The following is a 26,995-nucleotide window of genomic DNA, read 5'->3' on the forward strand; positions in this document are numbered from 1 at the left end:
GAAAAGTAACTGGTAAGTATAGCAATAAATAATTATCCTTTAGGGTCCTCTCTATCTCTATTATCATCATGATCATAATCAGAATTTTTATCTGGTCTGTCTACCTGTATACAGTTTATAGTGAAAGTATTGCACATGTATGAACATAGTAGTTAGGGCAATTGCCTGCGGAAGTTGTATACACCAGAGGAACTTCTGAAACCATAGAGAGAGAGGATCTGTTTGATCCAGAAGAACTGACTGTAAAATAGCAGAAAAACTAGCATCAGCTAGAATATGGCAGAATTCTCAAAAGAGGACTGTTAGCTACTGCATGTCACCCAGAGTATCACTATTCAATATGTAGTTTTAACCTGATCACTGCACACACTGATGGCAGAGCTGCTAGGGAGCTGATCTGCCTCACCAGGGGCAACTTGGGGGTCAGTACCTTGCCCAAGGACACTTTGGCATGTGACAGAAGGAGTTGGGAATCAAACCACCAATCCTAAGATTGGCAGACAGTTGCTCTACCTATTGACCCCTGATCCACAGCCACCCCAAGATCAAACTTAATATTTAAGAATCTTGCTCCTTCTAATCATGTTAAACAAACACAATTTGGTCATTTTAATGATTACTTATGGACCAATTACCAAACAAGTGTAACACTGACACAATGACTGGTAACAGAATGTGATAGGTCACAAAATCTACCAACACCATTGAACAGAACTTTCTGTTACAGTTCCTCCCTTTGTCCCCTGTCTGGTTTTATTTTTGTTTGTTCCACCTGGTCTTACTCCCTTCTCCTGTCACTTCCTGTTTGCCCATACTTGGACTTCCTCTTCCTCCACTCGCCGAACTCATTAATGAATGATTCATTTCACCTGTTTGTCCCTGTCCCTTCCCATTGCTGGTTTGTTGGACGTTTTCGCACATTGAACCTTGCCACTAGTTAGTTAGTTAGTTAGTTAGTTAGTTTGATTGTTTCACGGTCATTTGTTTGTTGGCTCACCCTGGACTTCACTTCACATTTTGTTTGTTTGTTTATTGGATTTTCTCTGGACTTTATTTTCACTGGACTACTTTCCTCTACACCTCCACACCTGGTTTGTTTGTTCGTTCGTTGTTTTGTTCCCTCTGGCCTTTGCCTTTTGTTTGTTGGACTTGTGTTTTTTGTTCCTAAGTTGGTTGACTGCCTTTTTCAGAGATTTTCGTTTGTTACTTCGAATTCCTTGTTAACATGTTAGTGACGTTTGCCTACATTAATGTGTAGGTTTCCATTGTTACTTTGTATGTTTAGTCTGTATGTTTTGTTCGTTTTTGCCTGCTTCAGAGCAGTGTGTTTCTATTGATACTTGGTATTCTTTGTTAGTGTATTAGTTTGTTCTTTGTCAACGTTAGAGCTTTGATTTTTGTTTGGTACTTTGTATTTCCAGTTTACCTGTTAGTTCGTATTTTTGTCTGCCGCTGAGCAGTTATTTACGTTGTTACTTTGTATTTCTGATTTGTGTTTTAGTTAGTTTGTCAGTTTGTCCCTGCGTCAGTGCAATGGTTAGTGTTTTTTTGTTGTTACTTTGTTTCATTATTATTGTGCTTGTTTAGTTTTTCCTTTATCTTGTTGGTTCCCCGAGTCCCCTGTTTTGGACCGGGTGAAATTAAACCCTTTTTTGTCCTTACTCGTTTGTCCTGTTAGTTTGTAACACTTTCATCCTCAAGCTAGCAAAAATGTAATGTTTCTACATACACACAGACAGGCAGATGAATAATTAAAAAGAGTACTTGTCATTCTCTCTTTTTTATGAATACCCTCTAAAAAACACATTTTTCAGTTGCTTTGTTGACTTGTGAACATTTAAGCTGATCTGCCATGTCTGTTGTTAACAGATGAGCTATGTTTGTATATGTCTCTTTTGTTGTTGTTTTTTTCTCTTAGCTGATGTCTCAGAGAGGCAAAAGAGACGTGAATGAAATATTTGATGAGGAATTCATTTGAATCCATGTATTTTACAAACTTGACTAAGACTGACAGGCTATTTGGTGTCAGTCAAATCTGGCAAAACAAGAGACTGCTTGTTAATTCAGCAAGATGAATAATTCAAAAGCAACTTTTAATTACAAGTACAAAAAATTTGTTATTTGTGCACACATTTCAAAGCAATGTTGTACTTAAGGCTCCATCAGAGAGCAAATATTAATTCATTCAAATTATTGCAGCACCAAGAGTTTAGGGTTTGTCCATTCAGAGTTGCTGTTATTAGAGCTCAAAGATGTGAGCATCATTACCAAACACCCCAGGCAAGCCAAGAAGGCGGTTTTTCATCCTCAACTCTCAAATCAGATCAGAGGAGGGTCCAATTATGAAGAAGCTCTGGGGTGCAAAGGTGTCAGCCTTGGTGGATTAGTCTTATAGCTGAAATTGCTTTCAATTGGTGATGAAGAGCCTATTTACTTCAGCCCTGTTGTTTTCAACAGCTTATGTTCGCCACAACTTGATTTGGATAGACTTCTCAAATACGATAAAAGCTCACATATAGCTCAAAACGCCCAGGGTTAAAATAAAGATGCACACTTCCAATCACAATGATGTCTTGACCTGAGTGGAATTTTGTGAGTACCTGATGTAGAGGAATGGGACTTGTTCCTACCTGTACAGCCACCACAGACAACACCTCCACTGAGATCCTGTTAAATTCGTCAAAGCAGCCCCATGCCCCTGTCTGAGCCAGGCCCTTATAGATGTTCCCACAGGACTGGTGGACAAAGCGAGAGAGACAAGAAGTCAGTCAGTGAGACTTACAGGTGGACTAGTCTGACTAACTGATAAGGCATGTGGTGAGGCAGACAGAGACATATCACCTGTTACACAGAAGATGTATAGAAATACATCCATTGCAGTCCAGCAGGCTAAGAGTAGGCGAAAGATAACAGGATGCTACATAAACAAGGCGTTACACTAATAAAAAAAGGCACTGATAGCAAACAGAGAAAGGCTAAAATGTCTACCACCCACATTTTAGCTTTCCCAGGATCAACTTGGGAGCAGGTGAACGGCCCTCTGGAGATCAGCTGGACCAGGATGAAGCATCTGACTTTTTTCTCCAATTATAGCACCCAGGAAACCTTCTCTGATGCAGACCTGAGCTGACTACAGGATTGATTCAAGTCTTACTGTGAGTGTGTGTGCATAAATGAATATAAGTAACTGTGAGGGGCTCTAAAGCCAGATTCTACTGCCTGTGCTCCTCCTGGAGTATATTAGCGCTTCTCTCTGACATGTTGCTGGAGTATGTATAGCCAGGGGTGCTCTACACCTCAATATTGTAATGATGTGCTTGTTTAAGGGAAACTCAAGCAAGCTGAATGACAAGATTATGTTTATGTCTCCCTTGACCACTCTATATGCAGAAAGAGTATACAAGAGTGCATAATGAAGCAGGGTGGAGGTACAGCGAGGGCATTTTGTCAAGGTTTATGAAAGAAATAACAATCAGAGTTTAACTAATCAGCTCCTCTTTCAAGGGGGAAACAGGCAACAAAGGATGAAAAGGAAAAAGATGAAAAGAGAAGAACATAAAGGTGGGTTGACAACATTATTGACAAATGCAAACTATACTGCTGACAAAGGCAAAGATGAAAAGAAATGTGAAGAATACGGGCTGTGAATGCACATTGGAAACAAGCACGAGCTCAAGTGCAGATGCATGTATGCAAGCACACCAGCTCACCTTGTAGTCCATCTGCTCAGAGCAGTTAAATACGTATACCATGATGCCCAGGGCTCGACCTAAGTCTTTGGTAGTCTCAGTCTTGCCTGTGCCTGCGGGCCCAGCTGGAGCTCCACTCATGGTCAGGTGGAGGGACTGGGTCAGGGTGATATAGCACCTAAATATAGCAGAGATACACACAGATGCATCACTGTTGACAGAAACAAAAATTTTTCTTTTGACTCATTTATAAACACCAGCATGAGGCCACTTCATTTGTTCTGTTCAATGTCACTTCAGCCAGGCACATTTATAGGTATGTTATCAATATATTTTAGACATTTCAGCATTGTCCTCTCGCAGAAAGATGGTTGTGGGTACAGTTACTGAAACCATTTAGCAAGTTAGCTTAGGTTAGCACTCAGTGAGCAGAGGGAAACAGCTGACACTTCTTTGTCCACAGTTCAAAAACACACCTACTACCACCACTAAAGCTGAGTGTTAAAAACACTCAGTATGTATTTCATTTGTTTAATTTGCCCTTAACAAGTACAGAAATTTAAAATATGATTAGATTTAAGAGATGGGTTACAATCGTTCATCATTTTAGATTTTTATATTTGGTAGCAAAACTTTAGAACATCAGTACCCTCAGCTGTCTGTCACATGAGAGTGGCGCAAGAGTGATTTTGATCTTATTGCATCTTGGAAAGTAAAAAAGCAGAAAAATGCAACAATAATGATTCCACTGTGCTTTAAATGGCTACATATAAACAATGTCCCTCCCCTGCCACCACATGCAATAACTGGTAAGAAATGTCATGGAAAAACATAGAACATGGCAGTTTTGAATCATCTAGATTGACTTTTATTACTACAGAAAATGCTTTAATTTCTGCACCAGCATTACAAGTATCACATACAGCCATAAATCCTGAATTTACACAGTCTTCTAACCAACACTGACAATGTCTTGGTGTTGGCTCAGCTGTCATCATACATAACCACATTATATGATAATATAATCTGCTCCTGTGCTTTGATTATCACGCAGGCTGATTAGTGACACCAGTGATTGCTTCTCCCGCAGAACCTGTCAGGACTAACAAACAGTCTGCCCATCTCATATCAATAAAAAGCAGCAGCATCATGGACGTGATCTGATGGAGACAATCAGGACTTTATTGATCATGGCAATAAACACAATGGTTTGTCCTGAATATCAATACAGCATTGATTTTAATGAGCTGCTAGTTAATACATGATGCATGGAGGGGGAAAATATTGGAAAGCATACCAAGAGACAGAAACTTAGAGAAGACAAATGATCCCATCTGTATACAGTGTATCATCCGAATACCAGTGCCAAAAAGCTTTATGGCTCTCCCTTGAAACATGGCCAAAACCTCACAATCAGTCGTTGAGAAGGCTGGATAAAGATGTCCTGCACAGAATAACTAAAGCCAGATACACAACGAGAGAATGAAACTAAACTGGGTGACTATGACAAGGTGACTTTTGAGTGAGGGGCCAATTTCGCCAGTAATCAGACAAATTGGTTCTATTTGCCATTAAATAAAATTTGGCAATACTAAATAATAGATTTAATGAAACTGTTTGTTTACATTTTGACTTACTATAATGCTTGGTGGTCAAATTTTCACTTGACAGCAGCAAGACAACTCTCTTGCCAACTCAATTGCAAAGAAAGTTAAGTAACAATATCATGCAGCAAACATGCTTTTAGCTGTTTTCTCAAGTCATGGATTAAAGGATTTAACACCCAGCTCCCTGATCCATGGTCCACTGTTGAAATGAAAGCCAGTGGCAAACTGTGTGAGTTGTAGCAAGTAGCGGTGAGGGCATGTACCATATGGTGAAGTCTTGCTACACGGTGGCTGATCCAGCCTTCAAAGCCCATTGTTTCTGCTTTGTTCAGGCTTCAAAGGGGATACTGTTCAGTCTGGAAAACTACACAGTCAAATGCTGCAGTTTGCCAAAGGGCTCTGAGAGGCAGGTATTTATCTCTGAGTAGCTTCAACTTTATCTGGAGTCCTGCAGAAACATGTGCATGTGAACAAACAAGCTGCTGGCAAGGTGCCCGAGCTGAGTTCTTCTAAAAGGTTTTGCTTGTGGTGGGTGTACATAATGATTCAAATCAAGCTCCTCAGAATGCGTCAGATGGTTATTAACAGATAACAGACGTGGTTGTATCCTCTACTTACAGAAAAAAAGAACAGTTTTCATTAACACAAATGTTTTTGGAAAAACACATTTATAATGGATTTTGAACTGCCTTCATTGAACAGGTGTGACTGATCAACCTGTAAAGAACTAGAAAAATACAGTGGGGCAGTCAACCTGGTGCATAAATGCTGTTAGCGAAACGATACTTGAATGTAATTAATGCAGTTAAATCTACAAAATGTTTTACATTTTACCCTTTCACCTCATGAAACAGAGACAGTTCATCCTATAGAACTATGCTTCAAGGTTTTTCTCCTCGGCTTATTTTGCTTGCCTAGTACCTCCTTGTAAGTCGTTTTAGATAAAAGCGTTTGCCAAATGACTAAATGTAAATAAAAATTAGTCATGTCTCAAATAATAATGTATACTTTATTGATCCCCTTGGGGAAATTGCGGTTGGACAGCTGCCAGACTGTGTCGGCGCTATGGGGTTTCGGTGCCTTGTCCAAGGACACCTCAGCAAGTAGCCAGGAAAAACAAGGAATAGAACCACTCACCCTGGGGTTCGCAGACAGCTGCTCTACCACCTGAGCTACTGCCACCCCTCGATGTCAAACTTAAAATTTACCAAATCATAGAAACAACATTAGCTTAATAAGCTAGTTAGCTACAGCAGAAAAGATCTGGCAGTCTATATGGCATCACTAACACTTATATTTATCTGTTAGAAATGAGAATTTGTCTAATTTTGTTTGTAACACAGTCAATGAGTATTTCAGTAAATGTATTACAAATATCATTATAAACTGCATGCGTAACAGACAAGAATGGAATAGTAAACTCCATGAATGCAATATGATGTTCAGACTTAGATGTTTTGTTACATCTAAGTCTGAACAGAATCACAAAGAGTGATACTACTGTACCTGTCTGTTAGGGGAGTGATGACTAATCGTGGAGTGTTGCCCAGGTATTCGTAGGAGTAGAGAAACTGGGCATCACAGATGTTGGCAAAACAATGCTTCTCCTTCTCACCCCAACGATGTCTCAGCTGAGAGAGCCACACAAATGCCTGAGAATTCTCCACCTTAAAAAAAGTTAAACAGAAAGTGCTCAGGCTTGAGATAAAGCCAGAAATAATCTGAGCTTTTCACCCTCTAATTATGGTAATAAAATATGTTGCTTGAATATGCTGAGTACATTACTCACTGTTCATTGCTTCTCAAATAATACAGCAGCAGCCATTAGAATTTATACAGAACAGGTCCTTACTCAAATTTATCTACTGTACCCCCCCCTCACCTTCTGAGCAATCATCTTGGCCACCACGTCTCTGGCATGGACATCAATGGTGCAGATGGTCATCACCTTCTGTCGATCACCTGGTGTAAGCTGGCCAATCAGCATGGATATGAGGGTGTTGAGCTGGGATACCTGTTTCTTGTAGTACTCTTTCATAGCATTGTCATATCCTTCCTCCAGTCGAGCAAAAGCAATGCCAACGTCAGATGTCCACCAGATCTGGGTGCAGGTCAAAGCCACCTGAATCAGAAACAAACAAAAAAAAAAAAAAAAACACAGGTAGAGGGGTGACAGAATATTTGTACATTAGATGGAAAATAATATTAGGATAAGACTGAAATTAATTTGAGATAAGACAGCCTTTAACAAATACATATGATTTATGTATTTGAGCTTATAACCATTATGTTTATATACATGAAGATTTGCCTTTAGATTTGAAAAAATTAAATTTAGAATTTGGCTTAAGTTCACATTTGGGAGTCACAACTGTTTTTACTGATCAGTGTGAAAAGTCTGTTTCAAAGATCACTGGAAAAGCAGTCAGTTTTATACATCTTTTTTTCATCCTTGCCTCTTTTATTCTGTTCCTAAAACCTCTCTAAATTGTCCCGTCAATCACAACAGATAGAAATATTGACATTTAGATGATTATTTTATGAACATACTCTCACAACAAGCTTCAAAGGCAGTATTATATTACATTATATTACATGGCATTTCTATTCTTTATTGGAATAACATAATTATGGAAAGCATGATTACCAATTTAATTATGGTTTGTCTCCCCTTCCCCTCACTTCTGTAACCAATCCTACTCTATGTCCTTGCCCATAACATATACTGGAAACATGATATGGCTATTCTCTGTGACTTGACGATGGAATTTCAACCTCATTGCCACTACAACATGTTAGATCATTGTCACACACAATAATTTACAATACAAATTTTAAAAAGAAAGCTTGAACTTAGTTCTCTGTTGGCCACACAGTAGCTTGAAAAGTTATTCAGCATTCAGGATTTTTACCAGCACTTTTGTAAGGTAAACACTATTAATCTATTGATTTCAACATTTTTCTAAAGTCTTGAATAAGTTTTAGAACTTAGTGTTGTTTATGGCCAGTACCACCTAGTTAGGTATACCCAAATACAGCTAATGCAGTCTAATCAATCAGTGCTGCAGTGAATCTTCCTTCATGAAGGTAAATACATTCACTTTGTTTAGAAAATCTTCAAGAGATGTTGATTTGACTGCCGGATCACTTTAGAGGATGTACTTTGTATTGCTGTTGGAATATACTGCATGACACAAGAGGTGTTTGTGATATTCAGCTCATTTTTTTAAAAGTGGTAAAAAAAAGTCTCACAATTGTCACATATAAGTGAAGTATAGAATGCCACATACATACAAGCATTGCACATCACAACATGTTTTGATACTAGTGCATAGCTTAAACCCAACACAACAACATACAGACAGTTGGGCAATAACTATTTAACCCATATTAAACATACCTTCTATTACACAATTATCAGTAATTACATATATTTACCAAGTTTACAGTGCATTAACAGATATTAGAGAAACAAGACCTGTTTTTTAGTTTTATCTTGGTCTGCCTAATAAACTGCCAGCTTAGTGTATTTTGCATTCAGAGCAACCAATACTTACTTTCAGAAAGAATAAGCATTTCCAGGTAGGAATAATGTTCCAATATCTTAGACACGCACCTGTATTTGTTATCACTTCCTATCATACTCTTTCTTACTGTTTAAAGTACTCAACTGAGTCTGGCTGCAAACTTTGTATGTAAAACATTAGTGGTGTAGAGCGTGAGGACTAGACGGAAATGTCAATGAGAGGACTACATGCTTTTGTTACCAATCCATCAGATGTTAGAAAAGGCATCAGGTAAATCTATACATACAGTACAGTGCGACCCACTAAGCCTGTTTACCTGAGCTGGATAATCAAACAACCACTGCTCTCTTGGTTTGTCCTCATAGGCCATCACTGCCTCGGTCATCTCATGTCGAACAGTGGAGCGCATGGTGTCCAGCACTCTGTTCAACCACACCTCCACCTTACACAAAAAACAAAAACAGACAGGCCCATGAAAACAAAAGCGGGAACACATTAAAATGTCTTTCACATGAATGCCAACTAGCTATCTTATCAATGGACCCTAATGAGGTTATTAATAAGCATTAGAGTAGAAGTGGAGTCAGGCAAATACTATGGGATGTAATGGAAAATTAATGGATTTATGGGCTTTGATATGTAAAACCCCAGGGGCAACAACAGACTCAATTTCATTTGTCTCCATATTCTGGTTTGAGAATATATATATATGTGTGTGTGTGCGTGTGTATATATGTGTGTGTTGTGTTACCCCAATTTTAAAACATAAATTAAGGTTTATGGGTGCGTTGTACCTGTCCAGTACAGTCACAGGGCTGATTAAAGGGGACATACTCCTCCTCTTTGCTGTACATGCCCAGTCCAGTCTTACAAGGATTCCCCTCTCCATCAGCCTCAAATCGCATCTTAGCCATGTTGTCAAACAGCTTAGACAGATGCTTCTGAACCTGAACAAACACACAGACACATTCAGCTCAGGCTCAATTTACACTCAACTCATGGTGGCTTTGCCACAGTGCAAATAAATAACACTGCATTACTGTTTTCCAGAACTGTTAATAGAAGGGCAGGACTCATGTTCAGCTGCATATCTGCTAACTTCCTTGTAGATAGATTTAATGTCAAGTTGGGCTTAGCAGTGATTTATTTCTCTGAGGGGAAAAATGCATATAACAGTGGAGTTTGGAGCAGGCTGCAAAACTATGAGCAACATTGCCCCTTTATGGGCAATGAGAATACTGCAGAGGGTAACAGCAGTCAGCAAAATAGATAAACTGTTTAAAAGTAACTTGTAGAAAGTGCTGAATAGAGATATAAACATTGCTTTTTTTCTAGGTCTGTGAACAGACTTAAGCATAAAATAATCTCGGGAAATGGTATGGTAATGGTAAGGCAACCTGGTGAGGGTTGGTCCCATTAGACAGGATGTCCAGCAGATCAGCTGAAGAAATGAAGTAAAATCTTGGGAAAGCAAGGCGCTTGGTGTCCAGGTATTCTGCCAGAGCTTTTTCACATAGAGAGAGCCTGAAGATAAATAAGCAGTCAGTGCAAATGTAAATGTGCTCTGTGAAAACAGTAAAAATCCCACATAAGAGGTCGCCTAATAACAGACGAGGAGTACAAACACACTCTCACCTGCTCTGGATGTCCTCCAGTTTACCAAACAGACCGGGTTTATTGGTGGCCTCCACTACATTGGTTGTTTGATGCATGGCGTTTGCCAGCTCTTTGAAATCAGCATCAATCCCCTCAAAGCGCCTTGAGTCCTGCAGAGGATTTCACAAGGGAGGCCAGCCAGGAGATTGAGGTTCCCACAAGAGAGAGAGAGGATAAACAGAGGTTTAATAGCAAACATCTGGGTTTAAGCATCATGGGAGCAATTAATTAGGCATGTAATCTTGCCTCCTAAACTGGGAGTCTAATCTAATTAAAGAATTCTTAATTAACAGCTTTAACAGTCAATGACAGGGATGCAGGTTAAGGCCTTTATACATATGAGCTTGATGTATACTTGAAACACAGAGCTGTAATTCCCTCTTTTCATGCATCTTTGTGTATTCAGTGTGTAACCTCGGGAAGCTGTGAGCGGATATCCTCAGAGCCAATGAAGATGCTTTCCAGGTGAGTCCATGTTCGCTGCACCTCAAACCAGATGGAGATGACAGAGTCTGCTACAGACAGCTTGCTCTGCCATAATGACACTTCGTCCAGAAAGTGGGCGATGTATTTGGATGACATGAGATTCTGCAGCTGGACCTGGTTGTCTTCTAAGGTTTCGATCAGTTCCTCGTCCGTGCGCAACAGAGGCACATGGGTACGGTGGTGGGGCTCGTACTGGAACTGCATACCTGGATAGGATCAATGTACTCCATCAGTAAGTCATAAACTTTAAGTGGCAAGATTAAAAAACTCTTATTTCGAAAGTATGCTTAAAACAAACTGTACCTGTCCATGTGGCGTTGAGCTCAGAGAGGACTTTTTCCATTCCCATCTCTTTGACAGCCTTGTCCACAATACCTCTCACCTCGTCTTCAAAGCAGTGCAGGTTGAGCTGCAGCAGGTCAGCCAAAGTGGTCTCCTGCTCACAGAAATCTACATCAATATATCACCTACACTTAATGTAAGCTACATTATTTAATATGATAATCTTAGTAACATAAAGTAATTTAACAAGAATAGACACTGCCATTGATATTAAACACGTCCAAACTATATACCCTCCAAGCAAAAAACATCTACAATGTTGACACTCCAGATAGTAACAATAACTTCAGCAATACACGTTGCAAAGTGCAGATTATCTTACGTCATTTTTGAAGTAAATCATATTTTTAGCAATGCCAATGCTAAAACCAGGCTTTTCAGAAGATTTACGCATTTTCTGATGATCTACACTCTGTATTCTCTCAGGCACTTTGTATTTTAGAAACACTGAATCTGAATAAACTCTGAATCTGAATAAATCTGAAACATATAGTATATATCAAAACACCCAATTTAGTCCCTGTAATACATTTTTGTACCAACAGCTTAAGTACAAACAACTCTCATCTGATCTTTCTCTTGCAGCACAAACAAGCCCAGTGAGAATACAGATAGAGCAGGGAAAGAAAATAAGAAAATAATTGGAGAAAACTGCCTTGTGTGTTGTGTGTATGTGTATCCATTTTTACTTTTCTACTTTAAATTAGTGGCACACTATTAACACCACTTCTTGTTTCAGATATTAAAAATAAAAAACGCCACTAGTACTATACATAATTGAAACTGTAATATAAAAACATTCACCAAAGTCAAGAACAGAAGTATAGTGCATTCTCATTGCTTATCTCTATGAATAAATGGAAACCTGATCCATGGTGAAGCGGACTCCTGTAGCAGCCATCAGCTGGTGCCAGTGACGGGCTCGTATGGCAGGGTTTTGGAGCTCTGCCACAGCCCTGAGGGAGGTAAGGAGGTTCTTTACCCTGCTGTCCAAACCTGTGAAAGCCTCCCACGCTCTAACCTACAAGAGACAAAGGCCAGAAATCAGAAGAGAGCTTTGGATAGAGACAAAGGAGCTCGAAGCTGCCAATTCAAAATTAAATGTTAGTTGTATTAAATATGGTTAGAAGACTAAATTCATTTTTATATATTATTGCTTTCCAGCACCCATATTCAAGGGCTTGTATTGCACCTCCCAGGTGTGGTTTAGAGTAAACACTGAGTTAAACACAATTTACAGTGAGACCAGGGGCAGGTTTACTACTTGAAAATATTATTATTCTATAATAGTTGGCCACTAATTTCAGACATAGAGGCAGACAAAGGCAAGTTTTTCAGGGATAATTAAATTTCCTAGCAGGTTAGTTTACGACAATACATGGCTTGTTATGGCAACTTTAGCTCCATGAGTTGCCTTAAAATGCATGTCTTCTGCAGATTTTTGTAATACTGATTTTAAAAATTAAGATCTTTTACTTCATCCTAATAACCTGTTCAGATTATTTTGGTTTGTTTGGATCATATTATTTTATCTCTATAGCTACAGCTAAACACACAATATACATGCAATTTGAGGGGTCTAAGGACAGAGGGTGTCCTGTGATCAAGGGAAATTTGTGATTCATGATTTTTGCCTATATACATAAAACATGACATGATTTGGTCAAAATCTACATTTACTGTTTTTATGCACAATTTAGTACACATTGAAGCAATATGAACAGAGGCTCATTTGTGCTTCCTTGTGGCTGCTGCTGACTGGTCACCTGAATGTGCTGCTGTGGCCTCCCCACTTCACACACAGTTGAGTCAGTTCAGTCCTTACCTCTTTATCCAACCCTCGTATATCTTTAGAGAAGCGTTTGCACTCTAGTTCCATGTCCTCCACATGGATCTCTCTCCATGGAGCTGTCTTCCAGGCGGCCATGCTGGAGTCCACCACGGTGATCATATCCCACAGCTCCTTTAGCAGACCCACCTCACGCCTTGGAGAGAGAGTAGACAAACTATAAATTAAACCAGCATAAAATTTCAACACTTGAATATAAAAGAGAATCTCTGCTATAATGGCTCATTAGTTTCAAATTTGGCATGGGTTTGTGGTATTTTCTCCTTCCAGCTTCAGGCTTTACCTGCATTGTCTGAGCTGTTTGTACTCAGAGATGGTGACCTCAAACAGGTTGGCAGACTCCACCAAGGAGGCCATAACCGCCTCCCTCTCCTGGATCTGTCGGTGGAACAAATCCAACATCTGGTAGGGGTTTTCACTTTCAAACCTGGAAAAATGCATGAGCATACATGGGCACCCATCAAACAGAGGAACAAGTTTGCACAAGTCCAGAATAAATCAGGCTGGGTTTAGATGGTGAAAAGCTGTTTTGCCAGGTCTGGCTTGGCTGCAGCTTAACCAGACCTAACAGCAGACTGTGACAATTAACAATGACTTCAATGACATTAATGGAAAAATAATTGGCAGGTTAAGAGACCAATTGCAAACATAACAATTAGACATTATGATAAGGCATCAGTACCTACAGTATGAGTTAATTATCATTATGCTAAGATTTTATTAGCCTTGTCAGATGTGAGAGCCTCGAGATATGATGAGTAAGCAAGGAAAGGTGACATTCTTATCTTTTCAGAGATACTAGCTGAACTTAGTCAACAGGAAGCTATACAGAGAATTGTGCTGACTTCACTGACTGCTCAGGAAAATTAAAATGGTAACATTTTAGATTTGATCCTCCATTTAGCTTTAAAACAGCACTACTTTTTGTTGTTTATCAACGCATAGCTTTAAACATATAAAATACTTTATGTCTAACTATATCTCTATCAAAAGCACAGAGTATGTTTTGTTTCTCTTATTTATTCATTTTTTAAATTACTTTTGTCACTTTCAAGTTATTTCAGATTTCAGAAACTTCTTTTTTGTCAAAAGGTGTTAGCAAACTTCTGTAGCTTATATTTACTGTAGCTCAGTTTTTCTACTGTCACTTACACTACAAAATAAGTCTGTGGTAGCTAAAGTATTATTATTCTTTTAATTATTATTATTGTAGGTTAAAGCATTTGGTAGATTACAGCATTTTTACACTGAAAGCACACATTTTCTTCTTCCACATCTTTAAACTGCTTTTATGTAAACTATTCTCTGGTTTTCCTCAAGCAGGCGGGGACAAGGACACCAGGTTAGAAAATAATAATGAAAATAATAACCCTAACCCCATAAAATAATACGCTGTGATCCCATGCAAAAAAACTCCTATACAGCATACAGTGCAGCAGTACTGCATAGTTTTCTTTTAATAATGTATAAAATCACACTGTAGAAACAATGTGAGAGTGTGACGGGGTCCCTTGTAATGATGAGTTCTTGAGAAATACAACACTTTAAAATGTCTTTGTTTCTGTTCAACCACATGACATTGTGTTATATACAACTTACTGCTTGTAAATACTAAAAGCTTAAAGACTTAAAAGTGCTTCCAATTAAACATTGACATACCAATAATATGGCAAAGCTTATTCTACCTGAATGGTCCATTCTGACGAAAGTGCTCCCTGAAGGTGAATTGTTCCACATCAAATGAAGCACACTTCCGACGTAGACTAGCTACCTCGATTGCCTGAAGCGGCGCCACCTGCTGTTTGACTATCATTGCCTGCTTTTTGACATTGTTCCACTTCTCTGGCAACACCTGCAGACAGAAAGATGCAGAAATTGGTAGATAAATAAAAAGCAAGGAGAACAGGAGTGACAGATGATGAATTGCCACGAGGAAGAACACAGAATAGAGATATGTGATTGGAAGACACCAAAAAATAAGAGAAATGGCTCCACTCAAAGAAACAGAGGAAAGAGCATATGCTTCGACTGAACATTAGTCCTCACCTCCAACTGTTTGTAGACAACATCAGGGAGCTCCTGTTCATATACCTTCAGCAGAGCGATGGTTTGTTTAAGTGGCTCAAACATTGCATCTGTGTTGTTCTGTCTCTCCTTCACAGCCAACAGATGACCCATGACACCCACCAGGACACTGTAATCACCCTCCTCCACTCGCAGGCCAAGGCCCGCCTCAGCCACACTGATAAACTTCTCCAGGTCTGAAAGACTGGGGACAGACCATCATGAACATGAAGGAGGCATTTTATCAGTTTTACACAAGTTTACTCATGATGAGCAGTACTGCTAAAAAAAACCTTGTTTAAATTATTATTAATATATTATTATTAATTCCAAGGGTTAACACAGGTTTTCCACTAGCACTATGAGGTTTTTATGGTTGTTTGCAATAAAGACATAAAAGATCAGAATTATTTTGTGTTATTATTTTAGGCACATCATATTTGTTAATAGTCTTGTATTAACAAATTATATTTATTTTGTGGAGCAATTCGTCTCACTGGTCAATAAGTGCAAATGGTGCAAATCCCACAGCGTTTGGTAAAATTGTGTGGATTTCCTGTCCCTAAGTGACTTCAGAGAGAAACATTAAATTTTGGTGTGAAATGTGAAATGGAGAAGGGTCTGTATATAACATTGAAATTACATGGTAGTATCTATCAAACGTTTGCTAACACTAGCCACCATAGCCATTGCAGGCCAAATAAAACTGTTGCACTGTAGCAGAAAATGTGGATTAAACTGTACTTCACCTGTTGGTTACGTGATCAATAAGGTGCTGTTTGAACATGAAGCTCCACTTTTTGATGATGTTAAGTAGAGCACTCTTCATGGTACGGCCATCCACCTTCATCCACCCGTGGAACACATGTACTGGCTCCAGACACTGCACCTCCTCATAGATTTTCTCATACCTTCAGAATGATGATAAACATGCAGCTTTATAAACCTAAATCTAACATAACCTGAAGTCCAATCTTCTTCTTTTAATATATATTAATATTACCATATTGCCAACAATAAAGGACAGAAAGTGTACAGAGAAACATCTTATCACACTGTGTATATTTATGTGTATGTGTGCTCAAACTCTGCTTGACCAATGCCCACCTGTCTACCTGCTCCCTAAAGTTGTCTAGTGTTGGCGGGCTCTCTAAAACTCCATCATCAGCATAAACCTCCATCTCCTGACTGTTGAGAACATGGCCGTACAGGAGGAATTGACGCATAAACTCCTTCCTATCGTCCACGTAGAGGTAGCTATAGTGGTCCAGAGAGTTGCGAAACTCGCAGCATGACGCCATGGCGACCTGGACACGCTCCATGAGTAGATGACGCATGTCTGCCAGATCAGCCATATCCTCCATGTCAGCCTGAGAGAGAAAGGTCAGATACCACCCAAAGCTTTTTGAAGGTGGTCTTGAACATATGACATGTTATTTGCATTTACAGTAAAATATTGTTATACTGTTGACTGCATCAAACCAACAGTACCTGGTAGTGGGGGCAGGGGCTGTGCTGGGCAACACGTGGCACCAGTGAGGAAATTCTGAACACATCATTAATGAGGCATTCCACCAGCTCAAAGAAACTGTCCCCCGCTCCAAACTCCAGCGAGGGAGTAAATACCATGTCAGGGACCCTCAGATCCAACTGAGCCTCAAATAGAGGGGCCACAACTGCTCTCTGGTCTGGATATGCAAAGACAGTATTGTTAAGTATTATTATAATTTCTTTGAATCTAAAATGAAAGAGATAAATTAATCTTGTGATATACATTTATCTCTATATATCTATACTTACTTTACAGTATATATATCCATATCTACCATGTATCTATTAAGCTCCTGTCATTAGATAAGTGCCAGAAAAGTTTTTAAATGAGTGGAATATGTATTATTATCACTCACTCAGACATGCTGTAATATTCCAGCATTAACTCTTGAATTCATTGCAAATCCCTTTAGGAGACCATTGTTCTACATTACTTTCAGAGGAAACATTTTCTTTACTCAAATGTTACACTCTAATGTTCACCTGCTAATTGCAATTTCTTTCCAATCAGAAGTGCACAGCGGATGTGTTAGAGCTTTTTCTGTGAAACAGCTGCCTGCTTCTGATGTAAAGTTGATGAGAGCTGTGAGATTGAACCTAACTGAACCAGAGTCTCATGATAATTATATGGGTTCATTGCTAAGTGAGCCTTCTCACATTACATATAGTCATCTAGTCTTAATATTAAACATCATTTGTGCAGTCTTAAATTTCTCTAAATGGATAAAAGAAGTCCTGAGGCTTTATTCTGTAGAATCTACAGCTCCTGCTCTTATCACAACTTCCCTTGAGATAATTCAGGGTGATCACACTGTGCCAAAAAGCCTCCTAATGATAAAAGACTTTTTGCACACATATATACAGAAGGATAGGATCATGGCAGTAGAAGTGAACAAACATGGAGAACAATTGGACACAGTAGCAGCCTGGCCACTATCCACAACATCTTGAATAACATCCCAGTTCATCTACACTGGTTTGATAAAGGTTATGCCAACAACCATGTTCAGAACTAGAGAATGTGTACAGCCAATACAGGCAGACACCAATTGATATAAAAAGCCAAATTTGATTATTTGTGTGTATCATTTGTTTTCGAATGTCCCACCTGTGTTATCCAGGAAGAACCTGAGAGAACACTCAATGCTGTTGAAGAAGCCATCTATGATCATGTCGTCGATGTACTCCACATAGGCTTTCCACTCCCCAGATGATGGCTCAGCTCTGAACAGCATCAGGTTGCTCTAAGACATGGCAAAGTGTGACGCTCATACTGAAACATCATCTCTCCCACATTTAAAAATTATTCTAAAAAATCAAAGCACATCAGAAATTGCTGACTCCATATAACCTTATAGAATGATGAAATGTGAATGAAACTTAAATCTAGTTCGACATTTCACAAAACCAGAGGAAAAACTCTTTTAACTACCTTCAGCAGGAAGTGGATCTTCTCTCCTGAAGACTGTATCAGACTGTAAAATCTGTCCAGTCTCTCTGTCTTGTCCTCTAGACCGAGCAGTGTGTCTTTTTTGCCCTCCTTCCTGTCAAATATTGGGTTGGCCCAAGACCTCATGCAGCTCTGGATTTCCTCTACATTGTCTTTGGTTCTCTGAAGGCGGCTTTCCAGGTCACAGACAGAGTCCCTCACCTCCTGGATATACTGCCAAATACCTACAGGGACAATGGGGAAGTGTGGCGGTGAAATTAGTAGAAAACACAATAATAAATACACTGGTTGGTCTGTGTCAGTCTGTGAACACTGTCAGTCATCCAGGTTATTGTTATAAAAGTGGTATCATGTGGCTCACAACAACGTAACCAATATACCATCTGTATACAGAGCCCTCTCTGCATCAGATATGAGCACTAACAATGAAAAATATTAATGGACATCTCTGTAATTAAATTTGTTTCTATGGTGCCCCTTCAGACGATGGGTACACTTTTTAACCCAAAATGAATAAATGTGATAATTTCCTACAAATGGGAAATTTCACTCTACATTGCATCGGCATAATCCATTGCTTTTCAGGACCACAAGATATATGGTACAAAATATGGTACTTATACCAATAAATTCTGCATCAGACAAAAATCCTCACAGGCTGTACATAAGTATCACATACACACACACAGACAGCACAACATAAAGGAGATAAGTGTGTGCAGGTACTGTATGTTCTACAGGGGAACTGTGAATTTGTCCCTGCAGATCGCTCAGGGCATTGGCTTGTATCCATAAACACTCTTCTCATTTTGGCTACATTCTTCTGGGAATCCTGGGCTCAAAGAAACTAACAACATGTCTGTCAGAGCTGTGTCAATCCAAGCTTATCAATGATTGAACACTACTCCTATTCTAATTTAATGTTTTACAAAATTCAAAGCCTCTCTGCTGGTCTTTTCAGTGGCTTTTCTCAGCTGCTTGCTCTGCCCTAGAAATGACAAGGATGGAGGGAAACATCAGAGAGGAGGAATAATAAATATTCCTTTCACATTCTGTATATTTCATACAAATAGAAATTGTTTGTTATACACAAAACATGCTGTACATAACATCCAGAATATATTCTAATCGAATGATGTTATATATAAAACATCATCGTCTGTTTTAGCCAGATCAAGACCTAAGGTATAATATTTGCAGGGCTCAAAAAGAAAAACATGTACCATGAAACAACATCTTATAGACAGGTGAGACAGAGATCAAAATTAGTTTTGCAACTGAAAAAAACAGTAAAAGGCATGGTGGTTTGTGGTGTGGACATGTATGGTTGCCAATGGAACTGGATTCCTTGTATTTGTTGATGATGTGACCGCTGAAAAAAGTAAGATAAAATCTGAAATTTGCTCAGATTCACACACATCTTCACAGTGCGGATGGCCAATACTGTAAATAGCCCAAGACTTTCTTCAAGGAAAAGCAGTGGTATAATGTGCAAAACCAAATTAATCGTCTGATAGAAATCCACCTCTGCATTTATTTCATTTATTTCACTTGCTGAAGGCAAAACACCCCGAGCAGGAACTGAAAACAGCTGTAGTAAAGACTTGGCTGAGTGTCATGTATGTCCAGGCTGTGGGAGCAAACTTTGCATCTGGTGAATTTGGGTTGGTAGCAAGACAACAAAATTGGGAAAAGACATCATAGAGCTGCAATTCTTATTTAAATGGTGGCTTAGTTCCGAATATTTCAACACAGAAACAAAAAATAGTGTACCAGTGTATCCATATTAAGACATGGAAAACCTTAACCATGTGATAAGAATGTAGGCACAGCCTGATTACTGTATTATTACTGTAGCTAATGTTGTGCAGGTGCAATAGTTAAATCATCAGCTGAAATCTGCATGGATTAATAAATATAATAAAGAAGCACAAAAAAAGGTTCTTGTAAAATATCTAATGTTTTGCTTTGTAATGTAAGTGAACAGACCCTTTACCAGTGGAAAATAAAACACTGAAAACAGGAGCTCTATGTACAAGTTATCAGTACATGTCTGACCTTGGCTGTTCCAGTTCAGACTCTCCTCTGCCTTTTTGAGCTGAGCATCGATGTCCCTGAGCTGGCTCTGTAGCAAGGGAAGCTCCACGTTGAGCAAAGAGTGCATAACCTGCAGAGAGGGAATGGGAGCCAGAGTAAAGCGGAAAAAAACAAAACAGGTGAAAAGATGTGATGTGATTTCCAGCTCCATTTATATGCATACAAATATTTTAATATCACTGCCAGTAAAAGACTACGCATAAGCCCAGAGAATTAAGACATAGTGTCTTTCACATTCACAACAAGTCATTGTTTCTGAATGGTTCCATGTTGCTGTGATTTAACTGGTATTGAATTACCTGAAGCTACAAAATGCTGCATTTTACAGATCTAATCATCTCATTGAGGCAGCTGTTATACATGTGGTCGAGCTCTGTTGTGACTGAGGGAATTACATCAGTAATTGCTTTTCTATCATTTTATGCTACATTTTGCCCCATGCCCAGTTCCCATTACAACCCACCCTCACAGTGCACAACAAAATTATATAGCAGCTAATTCTTTCATTTAAATCATTCAGTGAACATATACAAATGTACATTTGGGTTAACATAATTAGTAGAATAAATTCAAAGTGTATTTGTTTCTCTACATTCACAGCATGAGCACAGTGATATTTAAACAGCAGTTCAGTTCAGAAATTGCTCAGATTGTAAACAATGTGTGCTATGAATTAGACATTTATGAAACACAAGAAAAAAACACATCACCAAAATGTGCAACCATTTGGTACTAAAGGAAAGGTCAGTGGGGTAAGCAACCCACAAGAATTTGATGTATCTCAATTATATCATCTTCCATTTTCATCCTTTTAGAGTGTATTTTTTATTTTATGTTTTGAAATGTGCAAGAATACTGTATAGAAAGGCTTCAAGGACGTCAAAAGAAAAAATGATAAAAAAAAAAACTGATAACTGATACATCCTTTGATGAACAGGACTGTGCAAAGCAACTTTTTATTTTTTTTTTATTTAGAAAAATGGAAAAACAATGCCACTTATACCTGAATATCCTGACTGCATGAGCAAACACTTTAACACTTCACATCAGTGCCAATTATGTAAATGTATGGCATAATAAAAATCTTACAAATCTACTGTATGTTTGTGAAAACGTGAACACCTGTTACACTTCTGCATCTCATTGGGCCGACCAGTGGTCATTGCTATGCGTAAAAAGCCTTGACAATTGCTCTGATGTCAGAGGACCACAATTTCTTTAAATCCAGCTAGTCTACACCAACCTTGTTGTAACGGCTAACGGTGAGTTCCAGGTTGGCCACATACTGCCACAGCTGTCCCCTGGTGGTGTAGATCTGCACTGCAGCTTCAGGGATAGCCTCCGTCTGTCTAGCCTCCAAGTATTTCACTTCCCTCAACACAGATGCTAGCTATGAATTAGGGCAATGTAAAAACACAGAGAGACATACAGTGTAAAGATTTGATCAATCAGACTGTCAAGTGAGGATCTAATTAGCACTGGCTATTTATAATCTTTATTTTAATTCATATTATTGTGGTAAAAAAAAAAAAACACTGATGAAGTACCAGAGTTTTGGTGTTGGTCAAAGAAATATTTTTTCTCAAACTCAGATTAATGAGACCTTAGTTAAAAACAGCATGACCTAATGTAACTGCCTTTAAATGAAAATTTGAAATACTGACCCATCTAATTAAAAAGATGAATGTCCAGAGAAAGTGCAACTTTATTTAAGGGTTTATGTGTCTGCAGTCAATTGTGTGATATTTAACGAATAGGATAAGCTTGATATATACCTAAACTAAGAAATCACTCAGACTATGTCTACAACTACTCAAACAAAAGCTTTACAAGCTGCAACACATCTATCTTGCTTCCGTTTTTCTTGCATGTAGGCTTGTTGTGTAAAAACCTGAGGGTTGAAGTTGACTGAGATCAGTTGAGTGGTTGGATCTCTGCTGATTAATGGCAAGCTGAGGTTGTACTGAGAACTCTCGCCCACGGTCTCTGTCCATGTATCATACAGGCTGGTGGAGTATCTAGAATACCAAAGAACAGAATCTGTGATCACAATAAATCAGGAAGTATTATCACACAACTTGTACTTTTACTGTTAGGGTTTAACAAAGTTTCACATGTCTATTAAAAGGACCGGCCACAGGCATGAAAACAGCTCACACAAACAAAATCAACATAGGCAACACAACAAGCAGCTAAAAGGCATATGATTGAGCAGTCTTCCCAATTCTCTGAGGTTGTAAACAGAATGAGAGGCATGAGTCGTGGAGACAATAAGAGCAGAGGGAGAGGTTGCAATGAAGATGGTCTGATGCAGGTGTGGGAGGGGTAATATGAGCATAAACGCTGATTCATCAGCAAGAGGCTGGAAACAGACAATATGTCAGGGCTCCGTACAGCTATATCAATCTGTAAATAGCCATGATTATGATGAGAACTGTAGTGCGCACAGTGTGTTCCTTATTGGATTTCTGCTGTGAGCTTCATTTCCTGATAGTGGCACTGCAGACACAGAGGCAATCAAATGCCTTGGTCACGGCCATAAATCATGGCAAATTTTGTCTTTGGGGGTAAAGAGTGAGGATGCCCATACTGCTCCTGACTGGAGTATGTATAATAATGATGGCGTTCATTTGAGGCAGCAGCAATAATTATTACAGCATAATAAGTGCTCTCCAGTAAACTGAGGGCAAAGGGCTGATGTTGTTCATGATTCCATTACTCTGGGTGGGGGGCCATGAAGTGATATTAAGCATGCAAAGCATAAAGAATGGGAATCTGTCTGGATGTGTGTAAGTGTATGTCTTACACTGTCATGTGCATATCATTGTACACACATACTTCTGAGTGAACTACACACACACACACTTCTACATTAACATACTTGTATGGACTTTAACAATTTATTAATTTTCTAGTCTATTTGTTCTGCACTGCATATGCTATTATAATTTTTGCTGCAACATCAAAAACACCAGGCCTGCAACTACATATGATATTTGCATTATAGATTCATCTGCTACCTGATTTATCTTCCATTAACTAAAGGATTAATCAACCAATACTTTTACTTCTAAAACAGACTTAAAAGAAACAGGTAAACAGATACTGATTCCTTAACAGTCAACATACTTGTGGTTTACTTGTTATATCAGAAACCTTTAAAACATCCTTGAATCCAATCCTCAATCCTGGGATGCTTTATCTTACCGGTTTTGATGTTGAATGTGGTCTAAAAGACAATTTCCCACTTGGCATCAGTGAGCAGTAACAGAGCATGTGCGATTACGGGAGTCCTGTGAAATAATCTGCAGAGCAGTGCCACAGTAATGGGAACATAAATCATGGACAGCACTGCATGTCCAGGGGGACTGCTTCATAAATGTTACAAACTCAACTAACAAAATCATAAATGTTGAGTGTAATGTTGCAGTGAAATTACAGCAAGAAGACAGAAACAGAGATAATGTTTGATTCATGTTATTGGCTTTCATGATTTTAAAACTCAAATAAAGTGACTGCTGATTCTGTCACTTGGCACTCTGTTTAATCTTCCTTTTTTCTATTATTCATTAATACATACATCTAAGCATGACGACATATGGTGAAATACACTGAGATAAGATCCACACACCTGTCTAAAAGTTGCATCATCTCCTCATACTTCTGGATGACCCTGGCTCCTTCTGCAGATTCAAGGCACCTGCCAAAAAATGAAATTTTACAACTTATGCAAAGATTAATGAAATTTAGTTTTAGTGGATAGTATACCACAATATAATTTTTGTATGGTCTTTAAATCAATTTAAATCAATCAGAAAAGAGACTCACGGGTAGGTGAGGTGTCTGAATTTAGAGAAGGGTGTCTGGATGCGCTGCTGTAGGTCCTGGGCCCACCTCAGCCCCCCAGCTACTGGTGGCATATTCTTATTTACCGATGCTGAACCTGACAACGTCAAGTGTCATTAATTATTACAACACAGAGATTTACTACAAAGTCAATAAAAAGACTAAGCTAACAACAACAATAACTTAGTTAGAATACACATAATGCACAACAAATGGCAGCACCAGAGTACAGTGTACCAACACATTTTGCAGAGATGCAGTGAATCTCAATTGTAGTTGAGTCTTAATGTGATTCAGGTGTGGTGATGATACAGTCTATGGCAGCTGATTCTTCATAAGAGCAAAAGCTCCATCTAGAGATTGTTGAAGGCACCAATTTTAGATCTGTGTGTGCCTTAGCCAAATGGTGGCCTCTTTTGAGGGTTATCATACATGAAATCATATTTCATGAAAAATGTAGAAAAATGTTTGATGATGAATGATTACTTTCAGTCAGAGAGACTGTATAGTACTGCACATACTGCATATTGCATGTGTCTGATCAGCTGCTTTATACACAGCTGCAAACATGACCCGTATCACATACTACCTTTATAGCATTTAAATAGTCTAATCTTTTAAACAAAAGAACATCAATAAAACATGGTCTACATACAAAGAGAACTGTCTAGTTTGATAACATCTTATTAAACAGGTTCGGCTCTAATTTGACATTTGCAGAAAGTGAAAGGGGTTTGAAACTGTCCGGCTTGTCTTCAGTTTTTTGCATTGCCCCCTGCTGCCATTGCCTGCTCTCACCGGCTTTCCGGGCACAAGTCATCTCAAATACTGTCAGTATTTTGTTAAATATTGTTAGTTCTGCAGTGAAATGATGTGATAAGTTGTAATATGTTAATTTTTGCATCTACAAAGCAGTACATTTTCACTGCTCAAGGGAACTGAATCCATCTGTACACATTAGGTATACAAAAGGTATACAGTAACAATACAGAAATTGTTCAGAATCTTACCAAGTGCCTCTGCACTTTGGATATGTTTGTTGTAGAGGACTTTACAACAGTCTAGCTCCTTGTCAAACATGAAGACAAGGTTAGGATATCGGTCCAGAGCATCTGCAGCTACTAAGGGGCGCTCCAGCAAGCTGCCAAACATATCCAGAACCTGCAGACATCGAAATAAGTTAAGGGACTTTAATACCTGCGTGTGAATTTGTGTACATATGAGAAAGAGAGATTAAATTCCCAGACCTTAAAGGCATGCTCTAGTCCAGAGGCATCATCAAAGGCCTGACAGAAGATGGCTCCTAGTCGTCGGTCGGTGTCATCCACCTTCAGTTTGAACTCTCTCACATCTCCTTCAAACTCCTGCAGGGAAGATATCTCAGCTAGACCAACAGCCACAACACCACACAACAATATAAGCTATTGCAGAGGCATACTCCTTTTCACATCTCACAGACTCAGAGCGCTCATGCAGGGAACACTGACACGGCCTTAAAAGCAGCATTGCTTAGCTAGGCAGCATTTAAAAAAAATGTCTGTTTTGGAAGAAAAAACATTTTTTTAATTTTTCTTTTTCTATTTTCTTTTTGGCTTGTTTTTCCCTGCATGAACGTGAGCAAAACCTTCCTGCACCCTATGATCCTAACACTCAACACACCCTGTTGTTGAGGTCCAAGCAGTCATAGGATTTCTCTGTAAAGAATTTGTAAATGTCCATAAACTCTTGGTGGAGCAGCTGGACCTGCTGGCTGAGGGCTCGACCTCGGACGCCTCCAATCTCCAGTTTCTCAAGCTTCAGCAGATCCACAGCTGTTAACAGAATTTCCTAGAAGGAGACAGAAAAAGCAAAATCAAGGTTAACAGTAGTGGTCTTAAGGCAAGTTTCAAGTTTAGTATATCAATCTGCATGTGGCATTTGGCAGCTTGTCATTACTTGTGTTTCCATACACACCTTAATGGTCTTGACTCTTTTAATAAAGTAGTCAAATCCAGAGAATACCAAAAGCGGGGAAAAGTCCCAAGGCCTAACAATGCTCCCATTCCTCTGGTACTGGCTCAGATTGGCCCTGCACTCATCATAGGTGCTCCTGAAGAGCTGCAGGACCTCCAGGCTTGTCTGCACCTTCAGGAGACTTTCGGAAACCTCTCCCTTCAGAAGCTCTTCTGCCACTAGATACACTCGGGCCTGATGTTGAACAGGCAAGAACAGGGTATGTTAGTCAAGCTTACAACACAGGTGTGTTGTAATAATTTGAAGACATGATGTGATGTTACATACACAGTGCTATGCATTTTAAAGATGGCGCAACTTGCTGTAAACACATGACACCAAGATCACTCCAAAAAATCTATTTATTAACACATAAAAACACATACAGCACCAATGACAACAAACCTGATATAATACTAAACCTTTGAAATAATACTAAATAATAAAAAAATATATTTCTTCATTATCAAAGAATGCATTATTCTTTATTCCTTAGTAAGTTAACCAGAAAATATAATCTAGATAAATAAAAACAAAGAAAATAGTTTAGCCTAATTCACTTAAGAAGCTTTTACAGTGGTCATCTGTCCCTGTCTCTGATCTTAAATAAAACTATAAATTAGCACTATGACTATAAAAAATATCAAAACCAACAATATACTGCTCGTGTGCTTCATTTCTGATAACATGTTTTCAGCATCTGGGTATAAATGTATTGTTTATTTTTTAAAAACTAGCAATTTCTTTTGTGTGTTACATAACTTACATAACTTGGTGAAAACAATGCATATGTTAGGAACTAATACTATCTGGGGATTAGAATGACACGAGAAGTGAAT

The 26,995-nt window shown here is 38.8% G+C and overlaps 1 protein-coding gene across 1 annotated transcript in view; it reads right to left on the reverse strand.

Annotated features, from left to right (window-relative positions):
- The window catches only part of LOC113156499 (dynein heavy chain 9, axonemal), a 107,380-nt gene that overhangs the window by 79,534 nt on the left and 851 nt on the right, over positions 1–26,995 (reverse strand). The window contains exons 2-30 of the mRNA XM_026351675.1: positions 26,118–26,351; positions 25,824–25,991; positions 25,412–25,528; positions 25,175–25,325; positions 24,147–24,261; positions 23,950–24,018; positions 22,210–22,336; positions 21,562–21,708; positions 20,280–20,388; positions 18,204–18,445; positions 17,880–18,015; positions 16,712–16,908; positions 16,328–16,590; positions 15,970–16,131; positions 15,203–15,425; positions 14,842–15,008; positions 13,440–13,583; positions 13,133–13,292; positions 12,173–12,328; positions 11,269–11,401; positions 10,894–11,171; positions 10,459–10,589; positions 10,221–10,347; positions 9,618–9,770; positions 9,140–9,265; positions 7,179–7,418; positions 6,803–6,963; positions 3,711–3,867; positions 2,631–2,735 (exon numbers count right to left, since the gene is read on the reverse strand). Of these exons, the coding sequence (XP_026207460.1) occupies positions 2,631–2,735; positions 3,711–3,867; positions 6,803–6,963; positions 7,179–7,418; positions 9,140–9,265; positions 9,618–9,770; positions 10,221–10,347; positions 10,459–10,589; positions 10,894–11,171; positions 11,269–11,401; positions 12,173–12,328; positions 13,133–13,292; positions 13,440–13,583; positions 14,842–15,008; positions 15,203–15,425; positions 15,970–16,131; positions 16,328–16,590; positions 16,712–16,908; positions 17,880–18,015; positions 18,204–18,445; positions 20,280–20,388; positions 21,562–21,708; positions 22,210–22,336; positions 23,950–24,018; positions 24,147–24,261; positions 25,175–25,325; positions 25,412–25,528; positions 25,824–25,991; positions 26,118–26,351 (4,698 nt within the window). The remainder of the gene's footprint in view (positions 1–2,630; positions 2,736–3,710; positions 3,868–6,802; positions 6,964–7,178; positions 7,419–9,139; positions 9,266–9,617; positions 9,771–10,220; positions 10,348–10,458; positions 10,590–10,893; positions 11,172–11,268; positions 11,402–12,172; positions 12,329–13,132; positions 13,293–13,439; positions 13,584–14,841; positions 15,009–15,202; positions 15,426–15,969; positions 16,132–16,327; positions 16,591–16,711; positions 16,909–17,879; positions 18,016–18,203; positions 18,446–20,279; positions 20,389–21,561; positions 21,709–22,209; positions 22,337–23,949; positions 24,019–24,146; positions 24,262–25,174; positions 25,326–25,411; positions 25,529–25,823; positions 25,992–26,117; positions 26,352–26,995) is intronic.

The sequence above is a fragment of the Anabas testudineus genome, chromosome 19 (assembly GCF_900324465.2).
Source record: "Anabas testudineus chromosome 19, fAnaTes1.2, whole genome shotgun sequence".
Classification (NCBI taxonomy): Eukaryota; Metazoa; Chordata; class Actinopteri; order Anabantiformes; family Anabantidae; genus Anabas; species Anabas testudineus.